This window comes from Callithrix jacchus, chromosome 9 (assembly GCF_049354715.1).
Source record: "Callithrix jacchus isolate 240 chromosome 9, calJac240_pri, whole genome shotgun sequence".
Lineage (NCBI taxonomy): Eukaryota > Metazoa > Chordata > Mammalia > Primates > Cebidae > Callithrix > Callithrix jacchus.
Window position 1 is genome coordinate 72,464,999 of NC_133510.1, and position 16,720 is coordinate 72,481,718.

Below are 16,720 nucleotides of genomic sequence, written 5' to 3' on the forward strand. Positions count from 1 at the left end.
CACATTAAATTGTGAGCCAGTGACCACCCCCATCATATATGCTGTGAATGAATATCACCAAGTTTTTTGACAATATATCCTGCAGGAATCATGGTAGGTGGTTTCTTTGTGTTAAGGAGTCTGAAGTTAAATAATACAAAACATACTAAAAAAATGGAAACGATTCACCTTATTTTTATGATATAATATAGTTTCAAGAAATAAATGTGGACTCCTATATTATTACTCTTAAATATTCTCTAAACTTTTTTATTTCCTAGCATGTAATTTACCTACTTAAGTCTTCTAGAATTTTCATTGGGCTATAACTTGAGGGCTTTTAAAAATTTTCCAAATTCAAATACAGTAAAGCTTATCACTAGGACTTTTATACTGGATGTACTAGAAGGAAGAAATATTTTCCTTAAAACAAAATCTAGGGAGTTAAACAGACTTTGGGAGTTAGCGTGTTTAATAAGCTGAAGGAAGCTCATTGCTCATTGTATCATTGAAATGTCATGACTTTGTGTCTTTTCTGCTGTGTACAATTAGAAAAAGAAATGAGGGGTTCATGGCTTTTGGCTTTGAGGCTTGGCCTTCATTATCTTTTGGGGAACATTCCATGTTCTATATGAAATATGATAACCGAGGTATGAAGCTGTCACACACAGGCTCAATGTTTTAATTAAAACTTAACTGCTTCCCAGGCTCTATGCATCAAGATGATCAAGATTTCAAGGTAAGTGTTAGCTCTCTTCTTATTTAAAACCTTTTTTAAGTTTGTTTGAACAGCCTATCTCGACTCCAATAATCTAGAAAAAAATGGAGAACACAGAGGATATGGGAAAAAAGAACACAGATGATATCAACTCAAAAGTATAGAGGCAGATTTATGTTGAATATTTAGCAATAATTCACTTTTTCTAAGCAAAAAAGGAAGGCAATATTTACCTTCCTTTAGAATTCAGGAATTAGAATTCAGGCCCTCCTAATTTCGCTGCTTTTATCAATGAGACAGAAAAACAACTGTCTTTTCACATATAATCAGGTCTAATTTGTTCCAAAAATATCATTTTGTTAAGTTACCTAAAAGCATTACAGTTAGGACATTAGAATTTTATTTTTTCTGAATAATGTTTCAATGCTACCAAAGAACTTTTAAAAAGCCAGTTTAATTGATTTTATACTTAACTTTTGATATCAAAAGCAGAATTGTCATTCTTATGTAAACAGATTTCTATAATCAGAGATTGATGTTTAAGGTTTAGAATAATCAACAACAGTATAATTCTTGTTGATTGATTCCATTTCTGATTACAGCTAGCCTAAATTTCAGGCTATTGCTCATATCTTAGCTGTACTTTTTTCTTCAGAGTTTTTGATGGTGAAGCATGAAACATCACCAAAGAATCTCCTTTTCTTCCTCAACCAAGACAGTTCTTATTACCCTCTATAGTAAAATCTATATAGTTCTATCATTCTATCCATTTAGCCTTTATAGGAACAAATTAGCAAATTAATTCTAGAAACCTGAGTCAATAAGAAGTTTCCAGATGGCATAAGACATTTAGTCTTTATCAAATTCTTCATTCAGTGGATTTTCTTTTTGCTGCTGGCAGGCACTGTGATTGTGGAGCCTTTGACCAATTGGCTTCTTAAGGGTAATCAATGACTCAATAACGATCCATTGGGGAGGTGCAAAGAACATGAACACTCTTCTCCAAAGAGACCCAGTAATATTTTCTGTTTCCAGAATTAGAGGAAAATTTAGAAACTCTGCGTTATTCATTATAATAGCAGCTGTCCAAATTGAGATCCCAGGATGCAAAGATCCGTACAGTAGTGAGTACTGCCCTCCTCTGCTTGTAGAGAGAAGAAACGCACATTTAGGAAGCTTGATGAATTACAAATCCTGCTGCATATTTTCAACATGCATGGGAAAAATTCACCAAAGAAGTTTTCAACTTTTATATTTTCTATTTGATAATATACACTTAATGTTTTCTTTTTATTAACATTTTAGAATTATTTCATTAAACCTATTACAGTTTGATTATTTCTTATCTGAAATGTTTGAGACCAGAAGAAGTATTTCTGATTTGGGAACTTATATGGATTTTGGAAGATTCAGTTCTACTTACCAGTTGAGCACCCCTAATCAAAAAAATCTGAAATCTGAAATGCTCCAGTGAGCATTTCTTTTGAACATCATGTTGGTGTTCAGAAAGTTTAGGATTGGCCAGGCACAGTGGCTCATGCTTGTAATCCCAACACTTTGGGAGGCCGAGGCGGGCAGATCACGAGGTCAAGAGATCAAGACCATCTGGTCAACATGGTGAAACCCTGTCTCTCCTAAAATACAAAAATTAGCTGCTTCTGCTGGCACCCGCCTGTAGCCCCAGCTACTCAGGAGGCTGGGGCAGGAGAATTGCTTGAACCCTGGAGGCAGAGGTTGAAGTGAGCCAAGATTGTACCACTTTCCTCCAGACTGGGTGACAGAGAGAGAATACATCACACACACACAAAAAAAGTTTAAGATCTTGGACCACTTCAGATTTGGGATTTTCAGACTTGGGATGCTCAACTTATATATACAAAGCATTCCTATTGGAAATACCAGTGATAAAACAAATAAGGCAAAAATTTGATTAGCCACCTCACCACTATCCCATTTCTTTCTGCAGAAGTAACAGCCCTAGTAGGTTTTCAGTGCTTTTACCAAATTGTGAGAATAAAAAGGAAATGGAGATTCAGATCCAAGATGGCCGATCACTAACAGCTCGGGATTGTAGCTCCCAGTGAAAGCTCAGAGAACAAGACGATGCCACACTTTTAGATGTTTTCGTCACTTACGGATCAGCTGATTCCCAGTGGAGGAGCCCCATGGGTCGCCGCAGCGGTTTTGCTGGCGCCTTGGCGCAGCAGCTCTTCATGCAGAGCAAACGGGACCACTTCCCCTACTGACCGAAGTTTGGAGCTCCGGGAAGTCAGAGCCGCTTGTTGCGGACTCAAGAGGGAAGCCAGACCAGAGATTCCCGGGCAGAAGAGCACCATCAGTCTTATCGCTGCTATTTAGGCTGCGACAGTGGGTTGCTCGGATCCCAGCACTGGGAATCAATAAATCTGACGTCGACTCAGAAACCTAATTAGAAAGGCGGTTCATCTACAATGAAGCAAAAAAAACAGCCTAAGAAGGCCGAGTATACTCAAAATCAGAACCCATCAGCAACGGAACAAGCCCTGATGGAAAAGGACTCATCAGCAGCAGAACAAGTCCTGATGGAAAAGGACTGTGTTCCATTATCTGAAGTAGGCTTTAAAAGGTGGATGATAAGAAACTTCTGGGAGTTAAAGGAACTTGTTCTAACCCAATGTAAAGAAACTAAGAACTTGGAAAAAAGGTTCGATGAAATGATGAAAAGAATAGACAATATAGAGAGGAATACAAATGAACTTATGGAGTTGAAAAATACAACATGAGAACTTAGTGAAATATGTACAAGCTTAAATAGCCGAATGGATCAAGCAGAAGAAAGGATATCAGAGGTCGAACACCAACTTAATGAAATAAAACGACAAGACAAGAATAGAGAAAAAAGGATAAAAAGGAATGAGCAAAGTCTCCAAGAAATATGGGACTATGTGAAAAGACCTAATATACGTTTGATTGGTGTACCTGAATGTGATGGAAAGAATGAATTCAAACTGGAAAATACTTTTCAGGACATTATCCAGGAAAATTTTCCCAATCTAGCAAAGCAGGACACTATTCAATCCCAGGCAATACAGAGAACACCACAAAGATATTCCTCAAGAAGACCAACCCCAAGGCACATAATCGTTAGATTCACCAGGATCTAAACGAAGGAGAAAATATTAAGGGCAGCCAGAGGGAAAGATCAGGTTACCCATAAAGGTAAGCCTATTAGGCTTACAGCAAATCTCTCAACGGAAACCCTACAAGCTAGAAGAGAGTGGGGGCCAATATTCAATATACTTAAAGAACAGAACTTTCAGCCCAGAATTTCATATCCTGCCAATTTAAGCTTTACAATTGAAGGAAAAATAAAATCTTTTAGGAACAAGCAAGTACTCAGAGATTTTATTACCACCAGGCCTGCTTTACAAGAACTTCTAAAAGAAGCATTATATGTAGAAAGAAACAACCAGTATGACCCTTTCTAAAAATACACCAAAAAGTAAAGAGCATTAACATAAAGAAGAATTTACATCAATGAAAGGATAAAATAGCCAGTTAATATCAAATGGCAGTAACCCTAAATTTAAATCGACTAAATCCCCCAATCAAAAGATACAGACAAAATCTAACGGTATATCTAAAGATATACAAAGACTCAAAATAAAGGGTTGGAAAAAAATCTACCAACCAAATGGAGAGCAAAAATAAATAAATAAAAAGCAGGAGTTGCAATTCTCGTAATTAATAAAATAGATTTTAAAGCTACAAGGATACAAAGGTAAAAGGATTATGTAATAATAAGAGATCTTAACACCCAGATACATAAGACCCATAATGAGATTTAGATTCAACGAGACAGAAAATTGATAACGACATCCAGGACTTGAACTCAGATCCAGAACAATAAACTCAATAGAGCTCTCCATTTTAAACACACAAAATATACATTATCCACTTTAAACACACAAAATATACATTATCCACTTTAAACACACAAAATATTGATCGGCCATTATTGATACCTATTTTAGGAATGAAGTAATATTTCTTTTTCCCTCTTTTTTCCTCTTTTTCTTTCTCTTTCAAAAAAAAAATCAAACAAACAAAAAAAACAAAAAGGAAATGACCGTACTCTAGTGAAAACAGGTTTCCAATCAATTGTATAACTAGCTCTGGTTGATTTAAGAGCTATTCCTGGTAATTCTGTGAAGGCTGCTTTTCCATAAGATCATCAATAGACTGAATATTCTTTCACCTGAGTGACTTTTTAAATATGCTGTTGCTGGTGAAATTTAGAGGCTTTTTTTTTCTAAAGGAGAAAAGAGATTAATTTTACCTCAGATATTTCACAAGTCTGAATAATATGTTGACTTCTCAACATCTAGCCTACATCTTTCTATAGTATTATGGAGTCAAATTAAAAGTCTAGAAGGCACAAAGGGGAAAGGCCATCTGAAAAAAGAATGCTTCAATTTGGCAAGAATTGTACTTCTGGCCAGGTGCGGTGGTCACACTTGTAATCCCAGAACTTTGGGATTCTGAGGCAGGTGGGATCACTTAGGAGTTTGAGACCAGCCTAGCCAACATGGTGAAACCCCATCTCTACTAAAAATACAAAAATTAGCCAGGTATGGTGATGTGCACCTGCAGTCTCAGCTACTTAGGAGGCTGAGGCAGGAGAATCGCTTGAACCCAGGAGGCTGAGGTTGCAGTGAGCAGAGATTGTCCTACTGCACTCCAGCTTGGGCAACAGAACAAGACTCTGTCTCAAAAAAAAAAAAAGATCGTACTTCTTTGTGAGAAAATAAAAAGCTTGTAAACAGCCAGCCGTGTTTGGAAATGTTATTTTTATTTCTTCATTAAAAATTCAAGAAATCAATTGATTAAATACAGCAAAACGCATTTTTCACAGTGTACTTTTCCGAAATGTTTATACAATTAGTATTGTTAATGAAAAGAAATATGTAGAAAACATTTGTAAAACTGGTTTCTTGGTTTCTCTTTTCATAGACCTGATGTGGGCTATCGAGTTGTAACAGACAAAGGATTTAATTTTTCACCAGCAGATGAAGCTTTTGTTTGCCAAAAAAAGAATCATTTTCAGATAACCATCCACATCCAAGTTTGGGGAAGCCCAAAATTTGTTGAAACCCAGATGGGCCTAAAGCCAATAGAAATGTTTTACTTGAAAGCTTTTGGCATTAAGGTATGTCATTTATTTAGTTCAGTTTACTTAAGTCATTAATTTTGTTCTAGTTATCTATTGCTGCATGACAAACCATCCCAAGATGACGTAAAATAATAACAATCCTTTACTTTTGGTCACAAATCTGCAACTGGGTCAGGGTGTGACTATGACTCTGTTCAGAAGTCATCAACTGGGGCAGCTTAACTGGGCCATTTTCAAGAAGCACTCAGATGCCTGTTGAGTTTGTGCTGGCCATCAGCTGGAGCTCAAATGGGGCTCTAACTGACAAGGCTTAACTCTTCTGTATGTGAACTTCTCTATGGGAGAGCTTGTGTTTCTTCCTAGTATGGTGGGTGGGTTCTAAGAATAAACATTGGAAGACAAGTGAAAAGTCCATTTCTTTCTTTCTCTTTCTTTCCTTTCCTTTTTCCTTCCTTCCTTCCTTTCTCTTTCTTTGTCTCTCTCTCTTTCTCTCTTTTTCCCTCTTTCTCTCTCTTTCTTCCTTTATCTCTTTCTCTCTTTCTTTCTCTTTATCTTTTTCTCTCTTTCTGAAAGGGTCTCGCTCTGTCACCCAGGCTGGAGTGTTCCACCAGGCTGGAGTGCATGATCATGGCTCATTGCAGTCTTGACCTTCCAGGCTCACCTGGGAGCCTCCCAAGTAGCTGATGCCACAGGAGTGTGGCTGTTTTTGTAGAGATGAGGTCTCACTATGTTGCCCAGGCTGTTCTTGAATTCCTGGGCTCAAGTGGCCCTCCTGCCTCAGCCTCCCAAAGTACTGGGATAACAGGCATGAGCCATTATATCCAGCCAAGATGCTGATTTCATAAGTCTGGGCTCAGAAAATGGCACAGCATCACTTCAAACTATAGTTTTATAGTTTTTAGTAAATACTCTTACAATTATTTTGCTAAATGTATTCTTCATTATTTAATTTTTATTCATGTTGATGCATTTTCATATGAAGTAGATTCATTATTTTCATCAGATTATCAAAGATCTGTGACTTAAGAAAAGTCAAGGAGTTAGTAATTTAGTCAATACCCCTCCTCTAGAGTTTAACAGAAGGGAGGCTGAGAACCAATAATGTTACACAATTCATCCAAGGTAGTAAAGGGTAGAGCTGGGTTCAGAATGCAGGTAATATGACTTCTGAGTGTCAAAAAGTATTTATTAAATTGTAACTTTATATCCAGTTCCTAAGAGGGAGCAGCATTCATTATCTGTACATTATATTGTTTTTTGTTGTTGTTTTGTTTTCTTTAAGATAGCATCTCACTCTGTCACCTAGGCTGGAATGCAGTGGCTTTATCACGGCTCACTGCAGCCTCAACTTCCTGGGCTCAAGCAATCCTCTTGCCTCTGCCTCCCAAAGTGTTGTAATTACAGGCACGAGCCATTGTGCCTGGCCTACATATTTTATTCTGATAGCTAACCTGGGCTTAGGCACTAAGGCTTGGCTACTGCACACATCAACTGCTCTTGCATCAAACTGAGCTCTTAAACAAAAAACAAAAAATACAAATAAACATCAAACAAACCTGCAACAAAAAGACATTCTTTTTATGATGAATGTAATATGAGTTCATTGTCAAAATTTTGGAACATAATAGAAATATATGAAAAAGAGATAAAATTCATTTTTATTTGGGATCCACCATTCAGTAGTTTTCCTCATTTTTTTGGTTATTAAAATTAATTTTATATTGCTAATACTATATTGTGAACATCACACTATATATTAAGAACCCCATAAAAATATTGTTCATAAAGATGTATAGTTTTCCATTGTATGGATGCATCATATTCATTCTTTATTATTAGAAGTTTTGTTTATTTTCAATGTTTTATTGTTGATAAAACTGCAGTAAACATCCATGTAAACCTGCCTTTGCATAAGGATACATTCCAGAAGGCAAATTTGCACATGAATACAAACATTATTAAAACTCTTGATATAGGCCACCAATTGCTTTCTAGAAAGATTTTTTACAATCTTTCTAGAAAAATTACACCAGTTGTATATTACAGGGCTGGTCTCACAAGCCCTTTCCAATATTCACAGAACAAGAAGAGTTTGTAGCAGATGCTGAATAAATGTTATTTCCTATGTTTTATTTATTATATTGTATATCATTGTTTCTTCATAGTAGAATGTAAGCTCCCCAAGGATAGGAAATTTTGTTTGTTGTGTTCAGTTCTTATCTCTAATGTCTAAAGCAGTTCCTGGTACATAGTGGGTGCTCCGTCAGTACTTCTAGAGTGAATGAATAAATAAAAAGCTGCCTCGCTCCTGACGTTTCAGTCATCTTCTAGCCCACTCTGTATTCACTACTTACCTGAAATACTCTGTTGTCTTGTGTTCTCGTTGTTTAATTTCACAGGTATTTCTTTCTTTCCTCATCAACAGCACGCTGCGTTAAGGTAGGGACTATTGTCTTATGTGTCTTTGTGGTGACTTGTCCCTCCTGCCTAGGATGATGCCTTGAAAAACTTTTTAGGTACTCAAAAATTCTCTACTAATTAACATTTTTATAAGTAAACAAATTAAATAATTAATTAATCTACTTTGTATTGTTCCATACAGGTAGAAGCCGCCAATCAAATAATTGCTATTGAACAGTCCCGAGCAGATAGGAGCAAAAACATTTTCAATCCTGTTAAGTAAGAATTTACTTTCTGAATTCTTTTGTGAATGTTTTGTGAATAAACACCTAATTTCTTTATCATATATATATATAATTTTATTACCTAATTTATTTTACTTATTTAAAATGAAACCTACCATAGAATCCAAATTAATAATGTTAATGTAGGTTTTTTTTTTCGTTTTTTTTTCAGACTGAGTTTCGCTCTTGTTGCCCAGGCTGGAGCACAGTGGTGCAATCTCTACCTCCTGGGTTCAAGCGATTCTCCTGCCTCAGTTTCCCGAGTAGCTGGAATTATGGGCACCTGCTCCATGCCCAGGTTATTTTTGTATTTTTGGTAGAGACTGGGTTTTGCCATGTTGGCCAGGCTGGTCTCAAACTCCTGACCTCAGGTGATCTGCCTGCCTCAGCCTCCCAGACTGCTGGGATTACAGGAATGAGCCACCGTGCCCAGCAGTTAATGTAATATTAATGTTAATATTATGACTCTATGTCCATCAACAAAAATAAAGTTGTACTATAGATTGAAACCATTGTAAAAATTCTTTATAAAAAGATCTATTTTAAAGCTAATATTATTTTTATATTATTTATTGCTAAAAGCTTTGCTAACAACATTACTAACAACTTTAGTTTCTTGAGATAGATTATGGCTAGATCTTTCTTTTAATTTTTCATTTAAATCAGCATAATGTTGATTGAAGTAATTTCAAGATTGTATATCTATGCTGTGCTTAGAGGTTATTTTTTCTTATTCTTTAAAGCTGCATTGATAGCTGGCTGAATGGATTCAAATATAGAAAGCATATACAGCTGGTAGTATGCAAAGTTAGTCTTCTCTGTCGGATGACTTAGAGTGAGTGGGATTTGCTTTTTGACTGGTTTGGCTGGGATGCAGTGGAGACATCTCAGGGTTTTGACCCTGAGTCAACCCCCTTTGGGCTGAAAAGAAACATGGTCTCATGGCGTGAACAGACCAGGAGCCACTTGTACAAATGCAGCACCAAATATGCATGGCACATCTGGGTCTCCCTTGTCTGGGAAGGGTGTATGTGGCCCTCCTTTGGAGGAAGCTGCCTCCCACTGCTAGACTAGGAGAAGGCAAATACATGAAGAGGGAGCAAAGGCATTCATTCGAGACCTAAACTGCTTCAGTCAGGAGATGAGTGCTATCACAACAGTGACAGCAGCACAAATGAAAGGCTTTCTTTTCCCATTGTGGAGATAAAAGGATCCATACTGGGTATATGGAGCATACTGCCCTTGTGAGTCTGGAGCTCCAGGCTTGAGCTTCTGCTGACTGAGCATTTCCTACCCCTCAAGGTATTCCATGGCCTTCCTGGCAGCCATTCCAGACCATGCTGTGGATAGCAGTGAATAACTGGCGATTAGATTAAACTGTTCTCCCAGTGTGATGAGAACTGGGAACCAAGCATAGTTGAGAGTTTAAAAGTGAATTTGACATGATCAGATTTCGTGTTCTCTTATAGTCTCTCGGATTTTTGCTGTTTGTTTTAGAATCAACCTATTGGCTGACCAGGTCACCAAAGTAACGCTGGGACGATTACACTTCAGTGAAACCACAGCAAATAATATGAGAAAAAAGGGAAAACCAAATCCAGACCAGAGGTACTGGTGTCACTGTGTGCATGGCAGTATGGCTGGGTACTGTATCTGTGCAGGAAGTGCCCTCCTGGGCCCCTCTGATCCTCCTGATACTACCAGCCAGCACACGGGGCCTCCCTAAGCCACTTGCCTCCTTTCTCTGCCTCTCAGATTATTAACATTTCTCCTTTACCCATGGACATCTTTCTTCTCCACTTTCATGCCCTGCAATGCCCACTTTCCTGTCCAGCCCTAACTGCCTGGCTCAATTCCCTCCATGGTTTTCTAGAGTGGCCACATGTTTACGTCTCATTGCCATCCAAAGATTGAGGATTGACTGCGTTTCTTAACCAGTGTGCTGGCCTCTAGACTTGAAGTTCTGCTGTGACCTTTTTGATTAAAAAAGAAAATAACTTGTTTTCATGATTTAGACCTGTGGCTTTCAAAGTGTGGTTCCAGGACTAGCAGAAATGAACACTTGTTAGAAATGCAAGTTCTTGGGCCTTAACAAAGAATCGAAAACTCTGACTCAAAAACTCTGGGGATGGGGCTCAGCAATTTGTATTTTAACAAAACCTCCAGGTGACACCGATACATGCCCAAGTTTGAGAACTGCTGGTTTTAGAACATAGGGTTTGGAGTTGGTAGAATCGAATTTGACTATTTGATACTGGCATTTACTAGGTGAGTGATCTTGGGCAGAAAACTTAACCTCTCTGAGATTCATTTTCCTGTCCCCTAAAATAAGAGACAATAACAATATTCTACTCCAGTAAAGTTCTTTTGAGAATCTAAATAGACTAATGTGGGGAAACTGCTTCGCCCGGTACATCACACACTGAGCTCTTGATAGTAGCTAATACTAATGATGATAACAGTTACTACTCTTACTGATTTACTTTAGATGCAGAGGGAAACTCTTCTTCTCTGGGAGAATAGGAGTGTTATAGAGGAAGTTGGTTAAGTTTTTTCATGCAGTTCTTAGGGTAAAAGCTTCTTTGATGAGGATAGTTTTAATTTTGACTTTCAAGAAATGGTCTACTCTTAAAACTGTCTGATCAGTGGTACATATGAAATGGCAGTTGAAGGAACAGTGATGAAAATTGCCTTGGGAGCAATTGAAGGGGAGGTCTGAGTCTTTGGCTAAAGTCAAGCCCTGAGAATGCTGAAGGCACAGGATGCATGGCCAAGGGCAGGCTGAACTGGGAAGGATCCCGTGTGGTGGCACAGACCCTATGGAGTCAGTCTCCATTAAGGCCCAGGCCATGTGGCTTCTGTGGCTCTGAGCAAAGGGACCTTTAAGGTGGCTTCCTGTTGTATTTGTGAACCGTGCTGTGCTGAGGGCCCAGGACTGCAGCATGGAGACAGGCTGACCCCAGCCCCCTCCTGGGATATCTCCCTGGGGCAGCCTGCTTTCCTGCTCTTTTGGAGCCCGCGAAACAGCTCACAGATACCAGCAACTGGGCAAAGTGCTGACCCAGAACAATAGCAAGTAAATCAACTACTCTCTTATTTCACTGGGGGGACAACTTAGAGTAGAAGGGAAAAGGAAGTCTTTAAATAAGCAAACTCATCTCGATAAATTCACTATTGATCAACTGTTGGGTGGTATTTGATTGTATGAAGTGTGTCTCCATTACTGATGCATTGACATTGGTCTGCTGTCTCTGAATTAGATACTTCATGTTGGTGGTTGGACTGTATGCTGCTAACCAAGACCAGTTCTATCTGTTGTCTGCCCACATCTCTGAAAGGATCATTGTAAGGGTAAGCTCAGTTCTCTGACTTTTCTGGATTCCACATGCTTTCCTCCCATGTAGGCAGACTGGAATTTTCAATTATGTGCCTTTTCGATGATACTGATTATTTCGATGATAATGACAGTAATAGCAGAAATTCTTATTTTAGTTTTCACATTAGTGGTTCACAACCAAGGGCAATTTTTGCTTCCAAGGGTCACTTGGAAATGTCTGGAGACATTTTTGGTTGTCACAGCTGGCATCTAGTGGGTAGAGACCAGGGATACTGTTCAGTATCTTACGATGCACAAGACAACCTCCACAACAAAAAATTATGCCTCCCAAAATGTCAGTGGTGCTGAGGTCGAGAAACTCTGATTTTTACTCTGTGTTCTAGGCACGGAGCTAAATAATTTACATATGACATCATTTTACATTGTTGTACTTTCACATTACATTATTTGTACCCAGAGCAACTGAGGCTTAAGAGGCTAAGTAACTAATCCATGATCTCACAAATTATAAATGATGGATCCTGGATCTCTCTGATCCTAAAGCCTGCGGGGTGGAGAAAGTGGTAGGAAAGTATTCCAGGCCAAAAGTGATTGGTGGTACCAGGGCATCTGGGCCACTGCCTAGAACATAGGAATGGCTGGCTCAGCACATTTTGCTGAATGAATGATTGGTCACAGCTGTGCAGGGGAGTCTTGGCAGCCACAAAAACATAAAGCCGTTGGCAGCTGCAGCTGCAGCTGTGTGAGTTCAGGCTGGCCACCACTGAAAATACCAGAGGCATGAAGTAACAGGTAGCCACAGGCCTGGCAGCCCTGGGAGGGGCTGTGTTGTTATGGATCTTTGAAGCGATACGGGGGACCATGCAAACTCCAATAGAGAGCAGTGTTCACCGTGAGCCTGCGCATGTATGTGGCTGTTACCTGAGGCCCTGAGGAGGAGTAGAAGATCTGCCCATTTGGGGAAATGGCATCTCTCCTTGCCTGTGACGAACCATTCTGAAACAAAGAGCCCTCTGTAATTCCTTTTGTCAATTAAAATTAATAAGCCTCCTATTAATGGAAATCCTTTAACTATATCTCAATGTTTTAATGGAGATGAAGTAATGATAGAAATGAGGTAAAACACTTATGTGTTCAGCAATCCCAGGGCCTGCACACCCCAGGCTGCTGACATAACCTGCAGCAAATGAGGATTCTCTGGGGCAGAGGCAGGTGTGGCCTCTCCTTGCATCATAAGCCAATCACAGAGGTACCTGTCCATCCCTCTGCAGGGGCCCGGGCCGTCTTTGACATCTCATTTGATGTCATCTGGAATTGCCTTGCTATGCTAACAAATCTGGTTTAAAGTCAAGTCTGGAAACCTAGGTTGCATGTTGTTTCTCTTAGGAAGGGATAAAGACAGATAATGCCATTCTTTTCAGAGTTAGCATAGATAAAATGTGATGACAGTACTCTCCCAATTGGTGTAACTTCTGCTTGAGACAGATAGTCTGCTAGTCACCTGCATACTTGAAATAATTTACCTAGTGACAAGGTTTTTCCATTTGCTGCTGACAGCTCCTGCAAAGCTATACGCAGCTGCCATGCAATTCCACACAACAGCAACATGAGAGGGAGGGAGCTCCACTCTCTAGCATCCTGTTTACCAAAAGCTCTCTGTTAATTGGCACCTCCTTAAATCCCAAGCACAATGATAATGAGCTCATAATGAAGACTTTGAGAAGCTGAAAGTTCCATAATTCAGATTCAGTATGAATACTCAAAATATTAAATTCACTCAGCATAGTTTGAGTGTCATGCTATCACTAAATTTTAATTTTTTAAAAAAAGATTATATTCCAGATATGATAGTTTTCTGCCAGATATGATTTTGGTTAAAGAGAATACCCTATTCTACAAGTGTGCTGGATAACACAAAAGTCACCCTAACAGCAATGAGAAGAAAAGGATTACTAATATCAACTCTTCATCCCCCCACTAGAAATACCTTATTGATATTATTTCACTCAAACTCTAAAACACAGAAATGAAAATGAATGCAGACTTTTTGGTCCATTTAATTGTTTAAGAATGGCATTATTGTGTTCTAATTAGTGAGTTTTAGAAATGTCCACAGAAAACATTTTCTGCCACCTGAGATTCTAGAGGAGTCTATATGGTGCATACAAATGTGTTGGGTCAAGGGCAGACCAGCCAACATTCTACAAAAGAGCAGGATGTGGCCACTTAGGTCATGGCCTGGTTCTGTTAGTTTGAGCTCCAGAATGAAGAATGGGAAGAAAAATTTGACACAGATTCTACAAGCCCTGACCACATTAAATGGAGAAATGAAAACTGCATTTAAACAAATGCAGACTTGTTTTGTGGCCTAAGAACCACTCCTCCTAATGGCAGAGATTGACATTTTACTATTTGGTAAGGGTGATTGTATGAGGCCTAGATGAGTTCCAGGCCTCCAGGAAGGGTCCAGGAGACCAAGCTTGTCAGAATTCTGCTTGGAGAGAGAATGGTGGGAAGGACCCAGTAATTGTTCATCTGGGTTGTCAATCAAAGCAGCTAAAGAAGTATATTATGATCCTTTAGCATAAATTGACCAATGAAAATTGAGACTTACTCCAAAGAACAGATTTATTTCTTGAGTCTTTGTTTCTGGGAGAATTTCTCAGTGGAGTTCCTTCAGATTCCCCTTGTTAATGACTGGGCTTTTCTATTTGAGGCCCACTTTCCTTATAAAAAATTAAACCTGGTTTGGAGTGCAATGTTGCAAGCAGGAAGGAATTATTACTTTTGTCTGCCATTCAAAGACACTCTAGGGTTTCTTCATTTTGGAAAGTAATAAATTATTCCAATTTCTTTTCCTGAAGACTAGAAATGGGCATGTCCCCAAGAATTCTTCCTCTACTGCTCTACAAATCGCACTGCGTGAGGTGGGAAACCAAACCTAGGGTTGGGGAAGATAATATAATAATGCATATGTGTGTGCGTGCACATGAGCACACGCACGCGCACACACACACACACACATACACACATCCCTCTTTTGGAGTTCAGGTGAATTTTTATTTACTCAAAGAAAACAGTTTATGAGGCTGGGCGTGGTGGCTCATACCTGTAATTCCAGCACTTCGGGAGGCCAAGGCGTGCAGATCACAAGGTCAGGAGTTTGAGACCAGTGTGATCAACATGGTGAAACCCCGTCTCTACTAAAAATACAAAAATTAGCCAGGCATGGTGCCACACACCTGAAATCCCAGCTACTCAGGAGGCTGAGGCAGGAGAATCATTTGAACTTGAACCTGAGAGGCAGAGGTTGCAATGAGCCAAGATTGCGCCACTGCACTCCAGCCTAGATGACAAAAAAACAGTTTTTTGTCTCAAAAAAAAGAAACAGTTTATGGAGTAATACCTGTTTTGGACTCAACAGATCTTTCTGTCAACTATAGAGGGGCAACTTATAACTGGACTACATAGCATAAATAAGTAATTCTCAAGCTTGTATTATGAATAAAAATCCCCAGATAGCTTGTAAGAATACAGATACCTGTGTTTTTTATTTAGTAGGTCAGGATGCCTGAGAATATGCATTTGTAACAGGCTTCCAGGAGATGCTGATATTGCTAGCCTACAGACCATGCTTTGAGTAGCATCAGCAGAGTATATCTGGGTCCATTTTTTGTAACCCTTTCAAAAGGTGCAAAAATGGATTTCCTAAAAGCTGCCTTCCTCAGGTCAAGTTCTTTTATTTGTTATTTGGCTGCTGCTTTTGAATCCCAAACGATAGTAAAACAAATTCCAGCTTTTCATTTCCAACTCAGAGTAGGCCTCAAATTATTGCTGATGCTGTTTTCTATTCCAGTAACCTGCAGGGGGCGCCATTTACTTTTTTTTTTTTTTTTTTTTTTTTATGAAAAGCGTCCCCTGGAATCGTGCAACTCTGCAGGTGTGTTGCTGAGGAGAGCCCATGGAGCAACTATAGGTTAAATAGCTGCTATTGTGTCCAGGAGAGTGTGTTGAGAATAACTTTGAGGCTTTTCATCTTCATTTTTGCGAACTGTTCATGCACACATGATTTCAGTTAATCCCACAATAACACTTGGAGGTGGGTAAAGGAGACGTGATTCTTTATTTATCAGATGAGGACACAGTACAGAAAGATTAAGGGACTGCCCCAAGGTCGCACAGCTAGTTTGTGTTATAACATAGACTAGAATGCTCAGGTCTCTTTCCCTAAATAAAAGGCTATGAGACAAATAATAAAAGTATTTTAGACATTTTAATTCATTTATTTTGGTGTTTGATATCCATAAGCCACTATTGGGTCATGTGTGAATACAAACTCATAATTCCAGAAAGAGGTAGTATATTCTGCTTGCTTTGACATGTGAAGGTTGTGGATTCCAGAGAAGAGAAATAAGTTCACAGATCTTATGAGAACATTTCCGTTACTGATGAGGAATTCTCCCTAGGGCTATATATTTAGAACATTGTGAATCTGTGGCCCTTTCCAAAATAATGTGAACATATTTTACGGATTTGAGTTTTCATCTGATCTAAGTGAGAATGTTGCAATTGTTCCAAAAAATTAAATCCACTTATATCTGCTGTTTCAGTATCAAGTTACCAACATGTTAATAATTATCCCAAAGCTCATTACAGAAAAATCCATCACTGTCTTATTTTGTTTCCTTGAAATGGCTCATTATCTTCAAAATAGAGAAAAATACATCACCATCTTACATGGCATACCTTTGGATTTAGTTGATTGCTTGCTCTAAAGGATTTGAGTCAAAGCCAATTTGCCATTCACAATCAAGGGGCTCTAGGGACCTTGCAGAAAATCCCTTCGTTCA

The 16,720-nt window shown here is 38.8% G+C and overlaps 1 protein-coding gene across 12 annotated transcripts in view; it reads left to right on the forward strand.

Moving 5' to 3' along the window:
* Positions 1-16,720, forward strand: part of MYRFL (myelin regulatory factor like) — a 135,846-nt gene that overhangs the window by 67,497 nt on the left and 51,629 nt on the right. For 11 of the 12 annotated variants that reach the window (XR_013521925.1, XR_013521924.1, XM_054238597.2 and 8 more), the window contains 4 exons: positions 5,690-5,885; positions 8,452-8,528; positions 10,031-10,141; positions 11,794-11,884. Coding sequence is in view for 10 of the 12 variants with exons in the window: in XM_054238597.2 (XP_054094572.2) it covers positions 5,690-5,885; positions 8,452-8,528; positions 10,031-10,141; positions 11,794-11,884 (475 nt within the window). In the remaining 2 variants the exon portion in view is untranslated. The remainder of the gene's footprint in view (positions 1-5,689; positions 5,886-8,451; positions 8,529-10,030; positions 10,142-11,793; positions 11,885-16,720) is intronic. The other variant, XM_054238601.2, reaches the window with a different exon arrangement.